The 25,856-nt window shown below is 38.8% G+C and overlaps 1 protein-coding gene across 1 annotated transcript in view; it reads left to right on the top strand.

Moving 5' to 3' along the window:
• The first annotated feature begins 10,370 nt into the window (after positions 1-10,370).
• LOC144974074 (uncharacterized) overlaps positions 10,371-25,856 on the top strand; it is a 43,218-nt gene continuing 27,732 nt past the window's right edge. Inside the window, exons 1-2 of the mRNA XM_078916963.1 lie at positions 10,371-11,303; positions 25,800-25,856. The exon at positions 25,800-25,856 is cut by the window's right edge and continues 130 nt beyond it. Of these exons, the coding sequence (XP_078773089.1) occupies positions 11,291-11,303; positions 25,800-25,856 (70 nt within the window). The 5' untranslated portion in view covers positions 10,371-11,290. The remainder of the gene's footprint in view (positions 11,304-25,799) is intronic.

Genomic DNA, 25,856 nt, shown 5'->3' with positions numbered 1-25,856 from the left:
CATCATTGGGTGATGGTGACAACGACGATGTCGTCGACAATGATGATTACCATACGATATTACAATAAAGACAAAATAATGTCACCAATCTCTCCTCATGCATGCATTCGTTAGACTATCACAATAACGACACTACACTGTTATCCTTGCTCCTTTCCCAACCAACCCCTTGCTTCCCGCCTCTTCATCGCGAACTATCTTATGTAGCCTATGTATTAGATTCAGGACGGGCAAGTACGGAATCTGCCCACCCTTGCCTTAAACGTATTTATTTCCTTACTTAGAATTCAACTCACTCCTTTCTCAGATCTCATATATTATATTAATTCAGTTGTTGAGATGAGAAAATCAAAATAGTGGTTGTATTTTATATATTTATTTAGTCGTGACTTTCGAATGAAAGTGTTTTGTTTTATTAAAGGGAATAAAATAGAAAATTACATTGTTTTGAAAAAATATTTAGTCTGGCAAAAATTTTCTTTTAAAAATACAGCGGTAATAACTTAAAGAATTTGAAAAAAACTAACAAATTAATTAGTTTAAAAACAAAAATAAAAATAAAAAGAACGAATAAGTAAACAATTTAAATAAATGAGTTTTGAGAAACACTAAAGAAAACGAGAAAAAAAAAGAAATAATTTAAATGGATAAACAAATATATAAAAACAACATAAATGAATAATAAATTGATATATTAGTAAATTAATACATTTAATTCAATACTGGAACCTTCCCAAAGTCATTACATTAATGGTACCACCAGCACAAGTAAGGCAATAAATAAGAAAAAGTTCGTTTGCCAAAATCTCTATTTAGTTTTAACTGGTTAATAAGGTGGGCTCATTTGAATTAGCCCGACCAAGTACTAGAGAGGCCAGACAGCAAAAATCGGAGTTAGTTCACCGTCAGGCGACGTGACGATGAGATGACGATGTGGGCGGAGTGGTGTGGAGTGGTTGGGGTGGGGGGGGGGGGTGATAAAAAGAACAGGAGCATTTCCTGGATTATGCATTACGGGGTGCATGGTGATTCGCAATCTATCAAAAATACACACAAATTGATTTCAGTACGAAGTATCAAGTTTAAGTAGTAACTTTTGAAATTATCTAATTTAAATTTGATTATTTCGGACCTGGTAATACAGCATATAACTTGAAAAAAACAGGCTGGTATTTGCCCACCCTGCCCATTATTACCAGCCGTCCCTGGAGAGAGGGGGGGGGGGGGAGTAGAAGTTGGCTCAATGAAATATTTCAGAAAACGAGACGATCGGTGTTTCATTAGTGATCCATTGTCTCAGAGCAGTATTAAGTTCTAAGGAGTATTGGTGGTAGATGCAGCTATGTGGTCTTGTGGTATGACACTCGCTTTCGGATCGGAAGGTCCTAGATTCGAGCTTCACTCAGCGCATAGTTGAGTCCTTGAAAAACGGCTCTTTACTCAAATTCTCTCACCGTACTCATATGTAAAATGAGTACCTGGTCGTTAACAGCCTTGTCTCTGTCCGGAAAAAAAAAATTGTAATATCGCCTAACAGGCGTCATGTCTCGTCCTACGTGTTAAGTGTTGATGTTGGCCAAGGACCCCTTGTAAAGCGCTTTGAGTAAGTTTAGTGGATATTGCGCTCTATAAAACCTCAATTTATCTCTGGATATTTATGAGCTTTCAGGGCAAGGAAAGCAATGATAAAATTCATAACCGTTCATATAAAGGTCTTTTTGTGACCGACTTGATATGTCCGTCTATTCATAGTAGTATTTCTATTCATTTTGATTGACTGTTTTACAACCTAATGAGCCTCCCCGACTGCTTTAGTAAATCTTGTTTGACAGGAACGTTTGGTGAAGAGAGCCAAATAATTGACACTTGATGGTTCTTCTAGTTCTACATTCAAAACAAAACAATTAAAGCGTTTAAAACTTATAATAAAGCAGTAGGCATTAGTTCGATTTCACTGTCTCTCATTTCAAGTGCTTTAAAGTGTTTTATTTATTACCACAGCACGTCACAAGAAAAAGTCGAATTTCTATCTCAGACAGTACCGTACAAGTAATGTTGCCCCCACCCTCCCCCCCCCTCCCCTCCTTCCCTTCACCCCCTACCCGCCCGGCCCCTTTTCTTTTTTTCTTTTTTTAAATTCAATCATTGTCCCCCATTTAGCCACTGACCACGATCATACTCAAAATGCCTTGATTTTGTAGCAAGATGAGACACCATAAAGGTCGGCTGCCGACGCCTCCAAATGTATGTCAATTTAATACTGAGTCTATGTAGATAATTTCATTCTTAATATGATGGTGTACGCCGACAACAGCCGCGTATTATGGTCAGAAATGTTGACTTCAAATATTGATTGATTAAGATCATTTATACAGCATCGGTGGCAGTTCCAGGAGAGGATGACGTGGGATTTACCTCATGCAGCAACTGCAAATGGGTCTGTCGTTCTACCACATACTGACCTAAACAGGCGCAAAAACTCCAATGTCTCCCGAGGCACACGGATGCCAAAAAAAAGAAACAAATATATTTTTATAATATAACTTTCCAAAGGTCTCAAACCTGACATTTTTTAATTAATTTTTTTTTTTTGAAATCTCAACCCTGAGACCTTTTGACAAGTCGGCAGTCGTCTTAATCGATCGATTTCTGATATCAAAATTAATTTTCTGACCAAAATAACTTTGAGCTTTGAGCACGTTTTATAGTGGATATTGAGCTATATGAAAAACTCAAGTTTTGTTTGAATGTTTGTTTGTTTTGTTTTGTTTTGTTTTTATGGGGGTTTTTTAGGTTTTTTAAAAAGTGTTTTATCAGTGTATAGCAGTATTGAGGCCCGTTTATTGTGGTTTTATTCGGGATTCGGTTATATAATTTTGTAATCGCGTGAATGATCGAATCATTTTGGAGGTTACGAACTAAATCATGGGATTTACATCACAGTTGGTGACGTTGTAAAGTCACATGTGTGTGTGTCTGTGTGTGTGTGTGTGTATGTGTGCGTGTGAGTGTTCATGTATGTGTGTTTAGTTGTGAGTTTGTGTTTGTATGTGTGCAGTTTTCTATAGACCGGTGTGTGTTTGTGTGTGTGTATGTGTGCGTGTGTGTGTGTGTGTGCATAGTAGAGATAGGTGGATAGAATGAGAGAGACTCACCAAGCGGGGTAAGTGATGGTAAAAGAGAGAGAGAGAGAGAGAGAGAGAGAGAGAGAGAGAGAGAGAGAGAGAGAGTAGATGCGGAATACCCCAAAACTCGATTCAGGTGTGAATGAGTACCAATCATTGGGCAGTGAAACGGACTTTGTAAAAATGCTAACGGTACGAAGGAACATGACTTTCAACTGCGCAAAGGGATTTTCTGCTCCCTTTGGCAACTAAAGGGGGGGGGGGGGGGATAGGCTATCCATGGAAAGGGGTGACCAAATCCAATTGGAGTGACTAAGACCAGCTCCCCAAATGTGCCCTTCAGATTAAACATTATTCAACAAATATGCTAAAATGTACAGTATTTGATATGCTAAACAGTACATTATTAGGATTCTAGCTACCCTTTCCCTACACTTTAGAAAAAGAACATCAGAAAAGGCTATTTCAATGTCAAAGTGGAAAAGTGTGTAATATCTTTATCTTACACCAGTCAGTGTCTGCTCCCTAATTTGTCACTTTGTATTTTGTGGTCAATAAATTAGTCGTTAATGGTTGATAATGAACATAAGGAAATGCCTGTCTCATAATCGTCATGGTGCAAGAAACATATAAAGTATAATAAACTTTATGGGGCACAGCGACTTGATTCAATCCGGTTTCTGTTTTCTTTGAAGCTCGGACATCAAAAGCTGACAACATCGTGGTCAGACGGGTCAGATTCTCAACCTTTTTGACGCTATACATTTCCATATTTGATGCGAAATAGGACTCATGGCCTGTGCCAGAATGAGTATTTGTATTTTGATTATTGAAAAAAAAACTGTTTTTATGGGTTTTCTCTGAGTGTTGGTTTTGTAATGACCTTTGGACTAAGTTTGGGTCACTTGTTTGAAACAAGGATTCTACGGCTGGGGAAATCGTTTAGTCTGTGAGAAGTTCTGCATCACTAAGAGGAGACAACATTGGGTGGCAGCCAACAGATTACAGTTAGTGTACCCGCTCTACGTCAGCAGGTACTTTTCTGGGGTTGCAGTGCAGATAAATTTCAGAATATGTAAAGACTTGCCTTCCTGCACTGGTTCTACACCTTTGTCTGCGGGATGCCACCTGCACATCGTGTCGGGAACGCAAACAATAGATGAAACGAAATTGACGTCACTTAGCTCTTTGTTATCGTTTTTAGACAGTCATTTTAATGATTAGTTCTCACTAACTTCTTTTCATTTGGTTATACGCCCCCCCCCCCCCCTCCCCCTCCCTCCCCTCGCATATTAGCAAATAAGGTTTCGCCATGTTTGGCCCCCCTCGTGGATCTTTACCTTGCAGTTGGTGAGGGGGCTTGAGGCACACGGGAGGGCAAAGGTGTAAATCCCGGTCGACCGTCACGAGACCATCCCGGGTATCGAGCCAACGAGCCACATGAGCTGCTCGCCCCGGTGTGTGACTAAATTTGATCCAAACCCGGTGCCCGAATAGCAGCCCTATCCCGGGCGCCACACTATTGTCCTTATGTCGAGTCCCAATCAGTCCCGTCAATGGCGAAGCGGTCTGCCGCCTAGCCAAATAATACCGCGTTCGTGTCGCCAGGGTCGTCGGCACGTCCGAGAAAAAAGCAAACGTCCCATGCATCAATCGATTCGCGGCCTGCCGATCGGAAAATGCGACGGCGGGGATGGCGAGCTGACGCGTATATTGTCCCTGAACGTCGAGAGCCAGAGTATGGCAAAAAATGAGCTTTTATCAAAGCTATTGGCCGTTCATTGCGTTGATATCCTCCTTTTACAGGAGACCCACCTTTATTCAGGCGCGCAATCTTCCCGATTCCAGATCCCAGGCTATACGGTGGTCCAACGCGAGGACACCTCGAGGCTCAAAGGAGGGGTTAGCGTTTACGCTAAAGAGCCATCGAAGGTAAGGGTCATTGAGAGCGTAACGGACAGCAATGGGGTGAACCGAATTTCCGTGGAAGTAGGTGGACTGTGTTTGCATAATATATACAAACCACCTAGAGCGACTTGGACTACACCACCGGTACCGGTGGTCAGCCATCCTTCCATCTGTCTGGGAGACTTTAATAGCCACCATCACGAATGGGGCTACCGAGACTGCAATGAGGCAGGAAGACAACTCCGCTCATGGATGGACTGTAATGATCTACACCTAGTGTACGATCCTACAGCCAAGGGTACCTTCCGGGTACCCGCCATAAGAAGGAGTATACTCCAGACCTCACCCTCGTAACGAAAGGCGCGAACGGTGAACCGTTGCAGGTGAAGCGGACAGTCCTCGGGGACTTTCCGCATAGCCAGCACAGGCCGGTTCTTGTCACAGCTGGGGTGACAATACCGAGGGTGCAGTCTCTCCCACTTTGCAGATGGAATTTCAGGAAGGCTGACTGGGAGGAATTCAGTTCCTATATCGAGCAGGTCTGCCCTGCCATTCCTCCCAAGTCCAAGAATATAACCAGATTTAGTAGGCTACTGGTTAAGAGCGCTCAACGCTCTATTCCACGGGGCAAACGGAAATTCTACACCCCTTGCTGGACAGCAGAGTCGGAAGAGCTGTACCGAGAGTACCAGCAGACCCAGTCCCAGGACACAGCCGATAGACTACTCCAGTCTCTGGCAGAGGGAAGGAAGCAACGGTGGCAGGAGACCGTGGAAAGTCTCGACTTTACACACTCCAGCCGCCACGCTTGGCGTTTGATAAAGAAATTGGACCCAGATCGGAATTTCGCGAAGGCTGCACCGGAATGCGAGGCAGACACAATTGCCAAGAATATTAAGAACCGTAGCAAGCGGGTCCCTAATCAGGCTTTTGAGCGCGGTGTCCGCAAGGCGAACCGTACGATTTTGGACTCGCTACCTGCGGAGGAGTCGGACTGGACGGCCCCGTTCAGTCCCCGAGAAGTGGGTGCAGCCATTAGCGAAGTGAAGAACGGCAAAGCAGCTGGGATAGATGGTGTATATCCCGATATGGTGACGCATCTGGGCCCCAGGGCACGGGCCTGGCTAGCAGAGGCAATGTCTGACATCCTTGCAAACGGAAAGCTTCCACAAGTGTGGAAGCATGCGAAGATAGTTGCCATCCTGAAGCCAGGGAAGCCGGCGAAGGAGGCAGACAGTTACAGACCCATATCGCTGCTGAGCTGTCTTTACAAACTGTTGGAGCGTGTTCTATTAAACCGATGGGGGCCGGTCCTAGACGCTGCCCTGCCACCTGAGCAGGCAGGCTTCAGGGAAGGGAGGTGCACCACGGAGCAGGTCATTGCCCTTACAGAGCATATTGAGCACGGGTTCGAGAGAAAACAGCAAACAGGTGCTGTGTTTATAGACCTATCAGCGGCGTACGATACGGTCTGGTGCGATGGGTTAATGCTCAAACTTGCAAAAATCATAAGGTGCAAAAAGACCTTGAAGTTGTTCTCTTCGATCTTAGGGGAAAGGCAATTCCACGTCGCGCTGGGAGACGTCACGAGCAAAGTTAGGAAATTGAAGAATGGGGTCCCTCAGGGGTCGGTACTTGCGCCAATGTTGTTTAACGTTTACATTAGCGATATGCCGAACACTTCCTCCCTGAGGCTGGGATACGCAGACGACTGGGCACTCGTTACTCAGAGTAAAGTGTGGACCCGTCTCGAGAGCGTACTCAGCGAGGACGTCACCAGACTCAAATCCTACTTTGACAAGTGGTACCTGAAGATGAACACTTCAAAAACCGTGGCCACTGCATTTCACTTATGCAGTGGTTGGCACACCCGTAAACTGAATGTCCTAGTCGGGGACCAGCCACTCCCATATGAGCCGCGTCCAAAATACCTAGGGTTGACGCTGGATCGCAGCCTTACCTATCGGGTTCATCTCGAAGTGGTTGCCCGGAAGATAGAGAAGCGGAATAGTCTTCTGAGGAAGCTGGCGGGATCGACTTGGGGCGCTAGCCAAGCGCTCCTGAGAACATCCGCCCTGGCACTATGCTATTCCACCGCGGAGTATTGCGCTCCAGTGTGGGGTAGAAGCAGAAACGTTGAGAAGGTGGATGTAAAACTTCGCAAGTCGATGCACATAGTGTCGGGAACGCTAGCAACAACCCCTAGAGAATGGGGCCCGGTGATGGCAGCGATCCAGCCCCCCGATGTCCTGAGGGAGACCATTACGGGAAACTGGCTGAGTAAGATCAAAGAGAGAGGGAATGGGGATACCCCTCTCATGCGCATAATGAACGGTGCCCCCGTTTCGAGCCGAAATAAGTCCCGGCAACCCTTGTACGCAGAATCCCTGACTACGGACAGAGCTGCACATACGAGATGGAAGTCGGTTTGGACGAAATCAATCCCTCGTGGGGGCGGGGACCTACACTCCTCTAAGCTTGGTGAGAAGTTGCCAGGCTTTGATACCAGTAAGAGGAGACACTGGGTAGCTGCGAATCGGCTTCGGTCGAGGAGCTGCCTAACGGCCGGTGCGTTACATCAGTGGGGTCTAACTTCCTGTCCTTTATGTCCACGCTGTGGGCAAGAACCCGAAACGGCAGAGCATCTAGTCGAAAGGTGTGTTGTGACGATGCTACCAGGCGGGTTCGCGACGGTGCACGAATGCGGACCGGACTTTGCTGATTGGGTCGATCGTCATAACATAATAGTGTGAACCATAAGAAGCTGCTGCTGCCATGTTTGGCCAAGTTCTTCCGTCTTCATGAAGTCTTTACCACCCAACCCCTCCCCTCCCCTCCCCACCTCTCGTCCTTTTTCACTTCTCCCTGCCTCCTCCCTTCCTCCTTCCCTCACTCACACACACACATACAAACACACACACAGACACAGATATATATATATATATATATATATATATATATATATATATATATATATATAGAGAGAGAGAGAGAGAGAGAGAGAGAGAGAGAGAGAGAGAGAGAGAGAGAGCAACAGTTCCATATTACGACAACTATAATCTACCGTTCGTCGACCCATATATTATTATGTGTTTGAGTAATTACGTGCAACATGCGTTTCTTTCTCCCTGGGTCACCCTGGGCAGGGTTTTTTTTATTTGTGTGACGGTAGGCTAAGGGTGGCCGAAGATTAAAACATTAACCAGTTAACTTCCTTACTCTGAAAAAAAAAAACAGGCATAACAAAATTTGGCCAGAAAATTCGTTCTTCAAATATCGATCGATTATAAATGACCTTTATCTTGGCAAAAACTCTCAAACATGGGACTTCGCGAGGTCCCAGGTTTGATTGAGAGTTTTTGCCAAGACGAAGGTCATTTAAATCGATCGATATTTGAAGAACGAGTTTTCTGGCCAAATTTTTTAATACTTGCTTTTCCAGAGTACGGAAGTTAACTGGTTAGTAGAATTTTATTGGTCACATTAGACAACAACGTCACAATGAGTGTCTCCTTCGTCACAGCAGACATTCTTTCTATAAATTGACTAAACACTTTTTAAATAATTTTGGCCAAAAAACTTTAACTTCAAATATCTATTAAGATGACACTGACCTCGCCAAAAAGCCTTAAACTCGAGGGTTCTAAGAGCTGTCAGTTTGAAGACTTCTTGAAAAGTCGGGGTTCATCAGAACCGACCGATATTATTTTTTTCTGGCCAAAATGAAATAAAATACGTTTTGGAAGTGTTCGGCAAATTATATTATTTCATTTTTGTTCCCGGCAAGTTTCGAAGTGGAAAAATCATTTGTTAAACGGAGTCACCTAGTAACATGCGGTATGCTAGTAATATGTGACTTTGTCAGTGACAGCGGCTATGGTAATAAATAGAAAAGTCACATTGCTTGTGTCACTGACGACGCCCTAAAGACAAATTTCCCCCTTTGGTGTTCATGAACCCCGTGGAGTCAAAGTTAAGCACATAGTTGACTGTTTTGCTTTCTACCAACCTGTACTTATTGACAAGTATGATCATCCTAATAAACTTGACTTTAACTTGGACATTCATATAGAGCAATCACAGCGAAACTTGCTCAAAAGGGTACCTAGCTAAGCGCAACATTTAACATGTAGGGCGAGAAATAACTCCTTTTATGCGATATTATATATATATATTTTTTATTTTTTTTTTTTGCGGACAGAGGCAATAATAGCTAGAAACTCATTTTACACCTGAGTACGGTGAGAGAATGTGACTATACCAAGGACTCAATTATGCGCCGCTCGGAGCAGGTCTCGAACCCAGGACCTTCCGATCCGAAGACGAGAGTCATACCACTAGACCACATAGCCGCACGTGATCTATGAACCCTATGGAGCCAAATGTAAACACACAGTTGACTGTTTTCGGCCAACCTGTACTTATTGACAAGTCTGATAATCCTACTAAAATTGACTTTAACATGAACATTTGTAGAGCGCCATCTCCATTAAACTTGCTCAAAGTGCTTCACAAAAGGATCGCTAGTAAAGATCAACGTGTAGGACGAGACACGTGGCTTCTAAAGCGATATTAAAATATTTTCGACAGAGACAAAGCTGTTAACGTTCCAGGTACCCATTTTACACCTGAGATAATGAGTAAAGAGATATTTCCAAAATTTCCAATGAGTGCAGTTCAGAACGTGGCTCCAACACCTGGGACCTACCGATCTGAAGGTGAGTATCATACCACAAGATTACAAAGATAACAATAGTTTATTTATATATATATATATATATATATATATATATATATATATATATATATATGTGTGTGTGTGTGTGTGTGTGTGTGTGTGTTTGTGTGTGTATGTGTTCGAAAGTCACTTTCACTTCCTGATGAGAGCAAATGCTCGAAACAATATTGTAGAAGTTGATCATAATTATACTTGAAATATCTTATAAATAGCTCCTTTTTTCAAATAGTTGAGCACGATTATTTCATGGTTTTATTTAAATATATACCTTCTATTAGGGTTCTGAGGGACTCATTTTACGGATAAACATGGTATAATCTTATACAATTTTTACCTTTGGGTACTTTAGTATATACATCCTTAGGTAAAATTACTTTGTTTTGTTTGTTTTTTTTTTGGTTTTTTTTTTGTTTTTTTTTTTTTTTGTTGTTTTTTTTCTTCAAAGCCATTCAAACAAATGGAAACTGAAAGGAAAGAAGACCAGGGATGAAGACAGCTATAGTCAGATTGCATTGATTTGTATTAAAATAATTTTATGAGATTTAGCTGACAGGCTGTTGTTTCTCAACGTATAAAAAGACCGGACACGAAAAGAAAGCGATGAGAGATGTTTTGTTGTTCTCTGCCAATAGTGTTCCCCCTCCTCCCATAGACCACGTTTCGCTGATTAAGCAGATTAAAATTTGATAGTTACTAAAAAGTTATAATAGTTATAAGTTCATCACAACTCTCCATTCACTCGAACTGAACTAGCGGGTGTCTGTTTCACGTAGCTTTAATGCTAATCTGTGTTAAGTTTATTTATTTTGAGCACGCTTTTATTTTGGAACAAGAAAGAAACTTGAAAACGTGTGCCTCGATTGAGAGAAAAGACAATATAATGTGAACGAATTGTTCCATTTATGAAATTTAAATCCCCTTCAGGATTATATTCGTGCCCGCACAACAACTTTGATTCGTAAAGGAAGTGATAAAACTTCTGACCACCTTTTCTGGTTTGTTTTAAACATACTGACGGTAAGAGTTTAGCTAAAATACTCATTTAAACTCATCGTATGAATCGTGCCATCAGACGAAATTAAGGGTAACTTCAAAAGTTTATAGTTTGATTGAGAGAATTGATCATCCATCTGACGGTCTAAAAACAATAACAAAAAGCCGAGTGAGGTCAACTTCATTCATTCTATCGAATGCCAATATTGAGTAATTTTAATTTCTCTGGAGATTTTCAAGCCATTTAGTACTGAAATCCCTGGATTAGAAAAGGATTTGCTTTGTCGCTTCTGAGACAGGGACACCAAGTGTTGGAAATTGGAAGAGGTCAGACAATTCCCCCCTCTCTCCTTTAACTTTAACCACCGCCAGCCTAGACGTTAAGTCATCCAAAAATCGTAAAACGGCCAGAGCAAAGGTCGGGGGTCCTTTCTCACACCAGGTACCAAGTGGACCATCACCTTGCCCGGATCCATCAGCTTTATATATTATATCTCTACAAACAACCTTCTGACCATTCGCATCTATGCTTATCCCAGGTAAGCAAGTCAGTCACTCTATTACCTTGAAAACGTTTTATTCTAACGAAAAGATGAAGAAAAACAAAAAGGCGTCGGAGTTAAATAATACAAACAAAAGACATTTCGTATACAAACCTTTCGCCAGCAAAACAATCAACAAATAGCGTTTTGTTTATATTTGTTCTTTAAAAGGTTTCTTTGTTTTGATTTTTTTTTGTTTTGCTGACGAAGGGTTGGTATCCGAAATGTTCATCGCTTGTATTGTTTAATTTTGAAGCTCTCCTGTTGCAATCCATTCGTTAGTATAAAAACCATTTTTTTTAACAATCCTTGGCTTCAGACAGTTTCTTACCATTCTCAAATGATTTTTTAAAAATATTATCAAGAGCTTTTAAAAAGATAATTGTGTGTTTCTAGAATGTGCTTGGATTTTTGCATGTAGAATGCAACGAAATAGTTGTTGGATACATCAATAAAATAATTGTAACACTCATATTGTGCTTATCGCAGGTAAGAACGTCTATCTTTTACTTCAGTATACACAATTTATCATAGTCAATTTGTTTTTAAATGACATCAATAAGAGTTTTTAATTATGTGTTTTCATAGTCTCGCTTATGCATAACCATAAAGTTAAAGGCGAAGAGATAAGATTGTACCACAGATTTAGATTGCAAGATTACGTAATCTCAATAATAATTATTTTGTTTATCGTGTTTATTGCTCATTATTGATCGAAACAATAAATTCTACGATTAAAAGTTGCAAACAATCACTTTTTCATATAGAGCAGTTTTCAGACTTTAAGAACCAGTGCATGTTGAACCAAGCAAAATGAATGCCCAGTAGGAGAATGACAAGACAATCCATGGCATTGTCACAATCGAAGTGTTAAGCCACCACATCTACCTCAACTTCAGCATTTACATTTAACTTGAGATTTTATATAGCGCAATATCCACTAAACGTGCTCAAAGCGCTTTACAAGGGGTCCCTGGCCAACAGCAACACTTAACATTTAGGACGGGACATGACGCTTGTAAGGCTATATTACAATTTTTCGGACAGAGACAACTCTGTTAACGGCCAGGTAATCAATTTGCACCTGAGTACGGTGAGAGAATGTGAGTAAAGAGCCTTTTCCAAGGACTCAACTGTGCGCCGAGCGAGGCTCGAACCCAGGACCTTCCGATCCGAAAACGAGTGTCATACCACAAGACCACATAGCCGAACATTTTAAATTACTACATACAATATTCTAAGCAAATAACGAGTGGATAAAGTCTAGAGTGGCCAAATATAGCAAAATAGCAAATCAAAAGTTCACACAAAAAAGATTGATGATACAAAATATGAAAATTCTGGGCATAAACTCCTCTTCAGGCAAATAAACAAGAAACAACGGAACGAAACAAAAGTCTGTAAATTTGTTCGAATATACATTCAATATCTTCATAATCTAAGGCTAAGACTTAATTTGTCTTAAGTTTAAAGATTATATCGCTTAATTCTGTACTTATATCAATTCTACTTCTACTGTAAAGCTCAGCCTTTGTTGTGTTTTTTCTTAACGTCAAAAAGTAGTCCGTTCAATGGCTCACCGCGCATAGACCTGGAGTTTACCCCGGGTTTTTATTTATCAGCAAACGATCAGCAATGACTACTTTCAAAATACGCTTCAACAGTCCAGTCGTAACGTCACTTCCCTCGTAATGACGCATGGTAACTTAGTAACTGGCTTTAAACTATCGGAACAATGGCGGACGCCCTAATGAAATATTTCTCCGACGAGCATAAAAGCGTATCGAGAGGGGGGAAAAAACATTATAAATCTGATCATGTTTTGACTTTTACATATTGAGATCGCAAGACATATGAAAAGTTCTAGTCAGCATGAAGAATAAAAAGTACCGATTTTCTTTGTTTAGTACCACGTTGGTCGCCGTTGCTGGGCGACGTGACATCAGACTATTGAATCCAATCGGGACTCATCGCCTTCTAGTGGCATTATGTCAGATTGATGCAAATCCCCCCCCCCCCCCCAAAAAAAAAAAGAAATTTAAAGTTGAATTGTCCAAAAATATGAAATCTTGGTTTTTCAATATTTATGAAACTATATCGATGGTTTTCAATGAAACATATAAACTTAACTCTTACTATTTCGTTTTAAATTCAATTTTAGGCATCTTAAGATGTCACCCCGACATAATATTGTTTTGATGCGATTGCTCATAATTTGGACAGAACAAGTCTATCGCAAAGTACTCTCTGCCATATCAAACAGACCCAGCTCGCTACTCAATCACTATTGAGTGAATAGAGGTAGCAGAAAATACGATTGTTTGAACCTTGCATCGATATCAGTTTTGCCGTATTCTGAAATTTAATAAAAACCCACATTTAAAAATGTTTGGCCAGAAAACTCGTCCTTCAAATATCGATCGGTTAAAAAGACCTTTATCTTGTCAAAAATTGTTAAACCTGGGACTTCTTTGAAGTTTCAGATTTGAAATTGTTATTTTTTCGAGAACGGCAGAGAGTTCTAAGAATTTCTTTGTTAGGAACTTGTTACGTCTATCGTCGGTTCTATAATTCGTGGGCGTACGATTCAACCTTAGCCGACGTGTACTTATTTGCAGGTCTGATAACCCAATTCATTATGGGCTTATTGTTGTAATGGAAATCTCAAAATGAAAATGACGCAAAATATTGTCCATCACAACAACGTTAAACTAGGCCCATAATTGCGTTCGGATGTCAGACCTGCATATATGACCATTCGACCGTAGCCATTGAATGACGCACAACTTTGTGTGTCAACTTAACTTTCAGCAAATTTAAATGACAAATCTTTAAAATTAGTGATTATATGTACAATGAACATATCATATTCAAAGCCACGCAACCATGGGTCTCTTAGGCGCTTTACATCAACACAAAACAATATCAAATAAAATACTTGACATCAAAAAAGAAATTAAATGTTTTCAAGGATTTCTTGAACACAGACAATGATTTGGACTAGCGGATGCTCTGTGGAATGGTGTTCTAAATACGGATAAGAAGATAAATATTATTAGATCTTTATGACCTTAATATAATGTATACTTTATTCATCAAAAAAATTGGAAATTCGTTTACAGACGTGGCATGCATAAAAATGTATAAACACAAAGTTGAGAATCAATGGCGACAATGTATACATATATATATATATATATATATATATATATATATATATATATATATACATATATATATATATATATATATATATATATATATATATATATATATATATATATATATATATATAAATATATATATATGCAAATGCACAAAAATGTAAAAAATATACGATCAAGAACAAATAGCGGCATTTTATATATTAATTTGATAAATTGAGATAGTACCTCTGGCCTCTAGTCCTAACTTGTGTGTGTATATTTAAAAAATAGTAATTTAATTTAAATCACAGTTAAAAATTCGAACACCATGTGGCAAAAACGAATTAAGGTGATGTGTTTGTTGTCTTTGGCGACGGCTCCTCATGGAGAACTTAATATATTTTTGAAGGGGATGATAACCAACCTTCATAACTATCTCAATTTTACTTAGACAAAATCTCTTGAACAGTTCTTCCAGCATATGAATTATTATACATTGGTAAATATAGACCTGCCTACTATTACGAAAAATTCGTAGAATTACGAAATGTCGGTTCCTATTTCAGAATTTCATGAGCATCTCTTAGTCATTAGATGATACCAGGCTACATAATTTTAAGGATTTTGAAGTGTTATTAAATCCTTGTGTTGTAAATTGTTGAGTTTTAGAGTCAATTATAACGACTACAATTTTTTTTCTATTTAAAATTACGATTAAAAAAAAAATCAAGTGGTCATGTTTGGTAATTACAACCATTCATCAACACTAGTAATTAACTCTGGGGATCCTGATAGCTCAGTTAGTAGAGAACTCGCTTCACAAGCAAAGGAACCAAGATCGATCCCGGGTGCAGTCGAGATTTTTTCTTACCCCCCCCCCCTGTCCACCCAGCAGTGAATGGACAGTTGAGTCTGTTAGATTTGGCGGAAAGTACTTTGCAGTAGACTAGCGTCCTATCCAAAGGATAGCAAGCAATTGCTATTGTCAGTTTCACGCTATAGAAACCAGGATAAACTTCGGCTCCATGGGCCCAATGGCTCTGAATTACTAAAAGTAATTGACTCAACATAAACTTTACTCATTTTCTCCGATTTTTTACTCACTCTTAAGAGTTACTAATACCTCAATTTCATTCACTCTATGCCTTAAAGAAGAAATCTTTTTTAGGTCATATAACCAGTCCAAATCAAAGTACAATGAAAGACAGACTGATTTTAAGATTCGCGTAAACTTCTTTCCCAGTCTCCTAGGAGACTGAACCAAAGCGGACTTATTTAAAGGTCTGATAACCAAAATCGTTTTGGTCGGATTGTTGTAATCGGAATACTCTCAAACCAACGCAAAATATTGTCGATTACGACACAGTTAAATCAAGCCCATAATACGATTCAATAGTCTGATGTCACGCCTCCCGGCGGCCATCTTGGTTCTAAACAAAGAAAATCAGTACTTTTTATTTTTCATGCTGGCTAGAACTTTTCATATGCCTTGTGATCAGAATGTGTAAAAGTCAAAACATGATCAAATTTAAGGGGTTTTTTTTCCCCTCTGAATACGCTTTTATGCTCGTCGGAGAAATATTTCATACGGGCGTCCGCCATTGTTCCGATAGTTTAGAGCCAGTGTTACTAAGTTACCATGCGTCATTAGGAAGGAAGTGACGTTACGACTGTTGAAGAGTATTGTGTTTGCTTATCAGAACATTGGGATACCGATAGTTCAGTTGGTAGAGCACTCGCTTCACACACAAAAGGGACTGAGATCGATTCCGGGAGAGGTCAAACAATTTTCCAACCCCCCGCCTGTCCGCCCAGCAATGATTGGCTAGCTAGTTCCGTTCAATACGGCATTGGGCGTCCTTTTTAAAGGATAGCAAGCAATTGTTATCGTCCGTTTCACGCTATAGACACTGGGGTAAACTCTGACTCCATGGGCCTAATGGCTCTGAAGGACTAACCTACTATCAGACATGCCAACATTTGTACCTAAACTGAAGCCCATAATTGCATTCGGTTATCAGACCTGCAAAATTGTACACCATGAACTGAACCATAAAATTTATTATTTTAAAAACGTTGCCCATTTATTTCCGTCTATACTACTAAAGTTTGACTTCTGGTGACAAATATTCTACAGACGTATGTTTTTTGTCGGTGTACGCGCTAAATTTACGATTTGTCCTGCACAATTAAATTTAAATAATCCTTTTAAAATATAACTAACGATTTTTTCGTTCAATTATTTGTTACTCTGTTTGTTACCTGAGCTATGAAAATGTCAAAAACAGCCGCTGAAATAGTCGTGGTTAATCGCAGTTAACATGGAGGTTTTCACAAAATAATCCACGGTTTCGTTTCTCTAAATTTTAAATGCAATTTTTTATAGACTACCATAGCCGCTATATTTTGCTATCAAATTTTGAAATCAGGAAAGGAAAAAAGAAATGAAACGAAGAGAGAGATGCAAAACGATTGGAAAAGATGGCAGATGCAGCATAGTCGTAGTACACGGAAGGGAAATAAAACTAAAATTGTGATCGGGCATTTTTACACGGGTCATTGGACAGGGAAACGCGATGGGTTTAAGGAAATGATATGCAAAAAGTGAAAATGGGAAATTAAGAAAAGAGAGGGGGGAAAAGGGGTTGGCGGATGAAAAGTTTGACCCTGTGCTGTTTCTATTTTGTTATGTTTTTTTTTTTTTGTTTTTTTTGTTTTTTTTGTTTATTGTTTGTTTTTAAAAATATTTTATAGGAATCGGCCTGGGCGCTTAATATGTATACAAATTTGCTAGTCTAGTAGTTGGACTCAAATAATAATAATAATAATAATAATAATAATAATAATAATAATAATAATAATAATAATAATAATAATAATAATAATAACGAAGATGATGATGATGACCACGACGACGACGACGACGATGATGATGATGATGATGATGATATATTATTATTATTCTTATTCTTATTTTATTATTATTATTATTATCATCATCATCATCATCACCATCATCATCATCATCATCATCATCATCATCATCATCATGAAACATTTCTACAGAGCATAACCATGACGATGTCGTGCTCTATGCCCTTTACATTGGCAAACTGACTATGACATTAAACCAAACAACTGTATCGATAATCTTATACACTTACTACGCCTTTGTGGTCCTGGCGTAAAACCTGTAGGTCTCTGGTTCGGCCCCCTATAAAGCGGCGTAAATTTGAGTCCTTGGAAAAAGTCTTTGTTCTCATTTTCTCTTACTGGAATATTGGACAAATACCATGCCCAAGGGAGGTGGGGTAATCAAAGACCCAACAGAACTTATGCCAGGCTTTCAGAAATGGCAATCGAAAACAGTGGGTTGCATCAAACCGCTTACTGACCGTAGCCATCGTTAACATAATATAGATAGAATGCTCTTGGTCAAGGAGTTCACAACATTGCCATCGGGAGGTATAACGGAAAAACACAAAAACTCTATGTAACCATGAACTTTTATAGTCTGGTTAATACAGTTTAGTGAGAACAACTCACAAACGTGGATGGCAAAAACAATAACAAAGCCCTGAGTGACGTCATCTGCATACTATCTATAGCCTGACACTAGAACCCTTTAGGACTGGCAGTTTGACGTCATTTTTAAAGTTTGTGTAGCGTCTAGTGAGGTCGTTAATAGAGTTCAAGGAAACAAGTTATTTCATTGGTTGAACTATTGAATACAACTCACAATTTGTTTTCTTTTGTGGCAAAAGACTGGCCTTGTGACGTCATTTTTTGGTAAGTGTCAGGCTATAACTTCACGATGGCAACGCTACTGACAGGCTACGACGGTAGGATCGTTTTGAGGCTGACCTCAACTGTGGTGACGACCTGTGTGGAGATGTAGCCATACACTACTACTACTTACGAAACACAAAGAAACATCATATGTGGCCCAACGCCTCCAATCGGTACTATGTCGGGCTCACCCTCTTCTTACCAACTACAGGAAAATCGTCACATTCGTTACGATGCAATGAACACTATTCTTGTTCAAATTTGTTATGTGCATTCCAAAAAAATGAAGAAAAATATTTGATACAGCTATAAAAACTTAACGCTGTTTTATGAAGATGTTTTTGATGCACAAAATTATGTATAAAATGTTCTTATTTCTTTTCACTTCGGGAAAAATTCTGAAAATGGTCGGTAAGGAGATAGCTAAACTGGATACAAATCAGGGATTATAAAGTTAAAATTACAGGAAAAGGGAATTTTTATTTTTACCTTTTCTTTTTTTTTTTTTTTTTGGTCACAGAAAATCTTATTCATTCTCTTCAATTATATCGGGGGGTCCGGATAACTCAGTTGGTATAGCACTCGCTTCACGCTCAGCTAGACCAAGATCGATCCCGAATGAAGTCGATATTTTTTTTTTCTGACAACCCAGTAGTGACTGGATTGGGTGGCTGGGTCTGTTAGATCTGACAGAAATCACTGTCCAACGTAAGCAAGCGATAGGCTTCAACAGTCATGACGTCATTTCCCTCGTTATGACGCATAGTAACTTAGTAACTGGTTCTAAACTATCGGGAAAATGGCGGACGCGCTAATGAAATACTTCTCCGACGAGCATAAAAGTCTATCCAGAGGAGAAAAACATTATAAATCTGATCATGTATTGACTTTTATACATTCTGATCACATGACATGTGAAAAAGTTCTAGCCAGCATGAAGAATAAAAATTACCGATTTTATTTGTTTAGAACCAAGCAACTCGTTGATGGGCGGACGTGACATCAGACTATTGAATCCTATTGCTATTATCCGTTTCACGCTCTAGAACCTGGGATAAAGTCCGGCTCCATGTGCTTAATGGCTCTGAAGGACTACTTTTTAAAATAAAATATAAAAACTGATCAAGTCTTCTTTTTCTAACTAAGAATTAAATCTTCAGCATCTCAAAAATCACCCCGAAGTAATACCGTTTTGAGATGATGGATTACAAATGATTGGTAGCGTATAGATAGTATGCGCTTGGCTAAAAAGCTCACAACATTGCCATCCGGAAATATAACGGACCAACACACAAAAATATGTGTAACCTTAAACATTTATAGTCTGGTTGATATAGTTTAGTGAGAATTACTCATAAACATGGATGGCAAAAAACAATATAACAAAGGCCTGAGTAACGTCATCTTCGTTCTATCTATAGATAGTTCGAAGATGACGTGACTCAGGTCTTTGTTATTGTTTTTTGCCATCCGCGTTTATGAGTAATGCTCACTGAACTGTATTAACCTGACTATAAACGTTCATGGATACACACAGTTTTGTGTGTTGGTCCGTAATACTTCCGGATGGCAATGTTATTAGCTTCTAGCCAAGCGCATACTATCCATAGGTTCACACAAGCTAACACACATTGATAACGCACACACAGAAACATTATAATGATATGCCCAGGTGTTAGATTTTAAGAAGTGAAATAAAAGTTATTTTTGGTTTTTAAAAGACCGTCAAAAATCCTATGATTGAAAGAATACCTACTTTGAAATGCAAGAATTAATTCTCGTCGTAAAATATATGACTCATCACATCAAAGGGGTACTATTTCGGGATGATTGTTTTGATTATTTTTATGAGTTTTACAGCTCGTGAGACATAGTTAGGTCATTTCTGCGCCAGTAAAAAGGAGGAAAATCGTATAGTCAAAAAATTATAGATTTACATTTATAAGCATAAATAAAAAGTAAAACAAAGGGAAATGGTTCTCACCGACGTGTACATATATGCAGATCTGATATCCGAACCCGCTTATGGGCCTAATCGAACATTTTTGTATTGGACAATATTTTGCGTCATTTTTTGAGATTTCCATTACAACAATGAGCCCATAAGTAATTGGGTTATCAGACCTGCAAATAAGTGCACGTCGGTTCTCACATATGTCGATTCCAAGCGCACGCTATCAGTGTACTTAGTTTATGGTCACCTAAAAGTCTCATCCCGATACAGGCGCATTTCCCCACTAGGATGAACACAGTCAAGGATTCCGACCAGGGCCAGGACAAAACCAAGTAATCTCATTCCAAGACAACGACTGAAAGCGAGTTGGAAAACAGATATAGGGGGATAGAAGGCACAGTAAGTGCCTCCCTGCCCACTATGGGAAGCCAGGAACTCCACCCAGAAAAGCAGAAAGCGAGTTGGAAAACGGACTTAGGGAATAGAAGACATAAATAAATGTTCATTTAATTTCTTTCTACAACATTTCTTTCATAGCCTTTAAGAAATTCCGTAGCGAAGCACGGACAGACTGCAAATATCTAAAAATAGACACAGGTCAGCATAATATGCATATTATGCCCGAGTGTCAACTTTCAAGATGAAATTTTATTTTTTGTTTGTTCATTTTCAACGCTTTGCCACAAATCATTTGGTTGAAAAAATACTCTGAAACTCACGGAATTGAAATCTCGTCGTAAAAGAATGGGATATGAGGAAACATGAAAGTATAAAATATTTATGATTGTGTGATTCCGTTGGTCAGTCAACCAACGCCGTCTTTCAACTTTTACAATCAATGATCGAGAATGACCTCGGCCAATAAGATCCATATTTCAAAGTAATCAATAAAAATAAATAACAATCAATCAATGTAAAAATAAACACTTTACAATAACAGTTTAGAAATAGAAACTGATTAACATAAAATATGAGATTGAAGAATCGTTGGGCGACTTCCTGACTGAAAGCGAAGCCACCTGTGTTTCACAAAGTAAAAATGGAAGAGACTTTACGCGTTCTTTGAGGAAATGGTAATAAGCGGAGGGAAAACATCAGATGAGAATGTTATTAAAGCCATCGTATAATTTGACATTTAAACTTTTTCTCTCACCTGGGACACGTTAAGCACGCTTGAACTGGTAACTGGGGATTACTTAGTTCATGAATTTTAACAGGAATCACTCCGCTTGAAGTTGTCCTTTTTTTCAGATGGTCTTTAACCTTTTAACGAGGTCACTGGATTTTAGTATTTTTTTCATATCATAATTTCTCCCTTGTGATTTAATTCACCTGGTAATTACAAACTTCATTCTTGGTGACAATTATGAGATAAAAACCGACTATTAAAAAATAAGATGTGTATGTTACAGTATCATACAAAACATTCATTATTTAAAAGATAAGAAAAATAACACTAATCCTCTTCACTCCTTGTGAAGCACAGGGCCTCTACGAGCGTCCGCCATCTACTTCTGCTCGTGATAATCTTCTTGCTAACCTCCCAGATGAGGCCTACCATTTTCATTTTTTCTGACAGTGAGAGCCTCCATGCCTGTATTGGATGCCCCATCTTTCGTGTCTCCTGGAGGTTCCAATCAAGGGATTGGCTGGTGACATTGTTACCTGGTCTTCTTAATGTATGACCAACCCATTTCCATTTCCTCCCTCCTGATTTGCGTGTTGATAGGTTCTTGATTTGGTTCGATTTTGGAGATGTAAATAATACATTTTAAGAATAGATAAAATTAACTTTATTCATCCCATAGGGGAAATTTAATATGGTCTATTCCAAGGGAAGACTGGACCCAGCGCAAAGTGAGCTGGGCGAGGTGATTTGCTCAAGGCCACACAACGAGGCGGGTAGTCGAACTCGGTACCTTTTGGGTACGACGCAAAGACCGTACAGCTGAGCCACGCTGCCCTCATATGTGATCTTGCCATCTGATTTTCGCTGACTAACACTAGCATTATATCGGGGTAAATTCTGGAAATTGGATCATTAATCCAAAATGTGCAGCGACGCAAATGAATCAATAAGGTTCAATGTTCTTGCTCCAATACAAAAAAAAGCGAGCTGTCGACAACGGCAGCTCAAACTCGAGTCTCAAGGATGAAAATGCAATGCTTTATCCACTCGTTCAACGCACCCCTTTATGTCTGGGTTGGAAGAAACGTTGGTTAAAGAGACTGAAAAGTAAATAACAGAAATTAACATAACAGTAACGGCTTCAAAAATAAAGAACACAATACCAAATACAGAACATTTCGGGATCAAAACCCTTCTTCAGCCAACAACAACAAAAAACAATAAAAATAATAAACAATAAAAGCATAAATACTTTATCTGTCGTGTATCTGGTTCTGAAGTAATTGTATTTATGTCTTTATTGTTTTGTGATGTTTTTGTTGTTATTGTTTGCTGAAGAAGGGGTTTGAGCCCTAGACGTTATGTATTTGGCAGTTTGTTCTTCTTTGAAGATGCTATATTCATTATTGTTAATTACTTTTTTACAGCCTACAGCTTCTTGCAGCTTATTATCACGAGAGACTATCAATATCCATTAAATGGACCAAGTCTATTTATAGCCAATGGACAGTGTGCGCTCCATGGTCTGTGCTGGTCTGTCAGTTAATATGACATGAGGTCATGGCGCTCTGGATACCTCGTTAACTTCTTTTACAGCCTTGTTCACGGTGCAAATCGCAGTCTGCATAGTCTCAGTGCATAGCAAACTAGAGGGCATAGTCTCGGTGTAATGAAGCAAACTCTAGTTTTACAACCCTCCCGCCCTGGGTAGTTCATGGGAGGAGAACTCGAGATGAAATTATTAAGTGGATACCAGTTCTCACCTCGTACAATCATGTGATAGTCTGAGCTAAAAGTACTGTCAAAAGCAATTTGTATCACCCCTTTCACACTATAGAAACCGGGGATAAACTCCGGATACATAGGTCTGATGGTTCTGAAAGGTAACTATGTAGTCTTAGGTTCGATCCCATGTCGAAGCAGGCTAAGTTTTTTTAATAATAATAATAATAATAATACATGACATTTATAACGCGCATTTTCATCACTGGGTGATGCTCAATGCGCGAAACAATAATACAGTGACATTATGATACAAATGAAACATTATACAAACTACATCAACATAATATTATCATTATACAGCAATGTAATAACTAAACATAAAGTCATTAATACAAGATATGTTATAATACATCCACATGCTATGTCAAATACGGAAATAATATAAAATAATGATATAATAACATAAACTAAATTAACATTCATATTGGGGTCAAATTACAAAGATGCATTAATCAAGATGTGTTTTAACAAAGAGATGGTGTTTTAACTTTGATTTAAATATTGATAAGGACTGCGCTTCTCTTATTCTTTTAGGAAGAGAGTTCCAGATGGAAGGTCCGACGTGACTGAACGATCTGCCGCCGTAAAATTTATATTTATATTTATTTGTAACAATTAATTTTGTAGAATCTAGTGCAGAACGTAGACTCCTCGTTGGCTTATACGTTTCTAAAAATTCAGTAATATACAATGGTGCTTGATCATTAAGGCACTTATAGCACAATACTGCTAGTTTGAATTCGATTCTCACTTTAACTGGTAACCAATGCAGCTCATACAAAAGTGGCAACGAGTAGGATGTTATCTTCTTTCTTAAAATCAATTTAGCAGCCGCATTCTGGATACTTTGAAGGCGTGATATTTTATCGTTGCTTACATTCGAGATTAACGAATTACAGTAATCTATTTTAGATAGTATGAAAGATGTTATTAGTTTGCATGTTACTTCTCTTGTTAGGAAAGGTCTAACTGAAGCAATTCTTTTTAATCCTATTGTCAAACTTCTACATAGAGAATCAAACTGTGCCTGCATAGTCATATGTTGATCTAGCATTACCCCGAGGTTTTTCACACACGTTGAGAGGTTAATTGTGCACCCATTTATATTTAGAGTAAACTTCAGAAAATCATCTTTCAAAACACTTTTTCTACCACACACCATCACCTCTGTCTTTTCATTATTCAGCTTTAACTTGTTAATTTCCATCCAGCATTTAACATCTCTAATACAGTCATTGGGTAATGATATGTTCTTGCACTTTACTCTCTGGTTTGTCTGGCATTGTTACACGCCCATCTTTTTCAGATTTTGCCACTATACATAGATCTAGACAGATCACACAAAAACTGACTTCATTGCATACGGTCTAATATAATATTAGGTCAACAAAAACAAATTTCCACTACGTGTAGTTTCTCAAATCATGACCATTATGTTGGAAATACGTTATGAACTAATCAATCATATAAGATTGTGAAATATGCAGGGGCGTGGCTACATTGGTTGATTTGGTGCCTGGCACCACATCCATCTTTTAAAAATGGATTATACAGCATTTAAAATAAAATAAAACTGAGAAATGGTAAATACCGCCTCTTACTTATTTGAGTAAGTCTTTTCTGTATATTTTTTCTTTCTTTTGTATTTAAAATATAGCATGTCTTAAGTCATTTTCTTCTTATTCTGGCACCACCTTATACTGTAAGCATGCCACGCCACTGGCAGACCTGCCAACTTGACATTGTCAAACTTCGTAGTTTTCAGGGATGTAAAAATAGAAAGCTCCTTATCTTAACTGTATTAATCAGACTATAAATGTTTAAGGATACAAATAGTTTTGTATGTTAGTCCGCTATACTTCCGGATGGCAGTGTTGTGAGTTTCTTAGCCAAGCGCACAGTATTTTTAGATAATAATATTGTCTAGAGTGAATAAATTTTGATACGAATGAGTATTACAAGTAATATAATAATTTTATAATAACCAAAATGTGAAGAACAAGACACTGTGTAACTTGTAGCTTGTTTGTGTTCAAGTATCCTCACAGACTAGATAGTCCCTCTCACTAATCCGTGGGGATCACAGCCTCTTTCTGACTATCAAACGAAAGGACACAATAGCTGAGGTACGGTTTGGGAACAAATAACACGAAAAGAATTTTGTAAACACACACCCGTTTGCGCCCTTGCTTCAGATGTGAAATAAGGGGCTGGACAAGGGTATTGTTTAAAAAGAACTTTTGTTGAAAATGGACGCCAACAGAAGGTATCTATCGATTAAATAAAAAATTTGGCTCTACCTTGTAGCTCGCTGAATGTACAGCGCATTGAGTGAGATGAAACCGTGAAAATTATGCAGATAGATCAGTGTGCGTTTTTTTTTAAAGGTATTTTTATTTGGGATACAGTCCCGGCAAACGGAAAAATACAAGAGTAAAAAATAATCCAGAAAATTCTTTTTTTTTTTTAGTTACATGTTTTGTTTTGCTGATTTTTGGGGATTTTTTTGGAGGGGGGGGGTTGTTTCTTTAATTTTGTGTATATGTTTGATTTTGTTGTTGTTTTCTTTTGTTGTTTTGTTGGGGGGTTTTGTTGTTGTTTTGTTTTGATGTTGTTGGGTTGATTTTTGTTTACGGTTCTGATATAAAATAAACACGAAACGTTTTGATATTTTTTTTGTCATCTTCCAGAAGCAATAACGATGTCGACAGGGGTACTGGTTCTCCCCTACATCATCCCCATGCTAC

Source organism: Berghia stephanieae, chromosome 5 (genome assembly GCF_034508935.2).
Source record: "Berghia stephanieae isolate SIO BIC M18660-M18661 chromosome 5, UCSD_Bste_1.3, whole genome shotgun sequence".
In the NCBI taxonomy this organism is placed as follows: domain Eukaryota; kingdom Metazoa; phylum Mollusca; class Gastropoda; order Nudibranchia; family Aeolidiidae; genus Berghia; species Berghia stephanieae.
The sequence above is the reverse complement of the archived record's forward strand: the minus strand, read 5'-3'. Positions and strand labels throughout refer to the sequence as shown.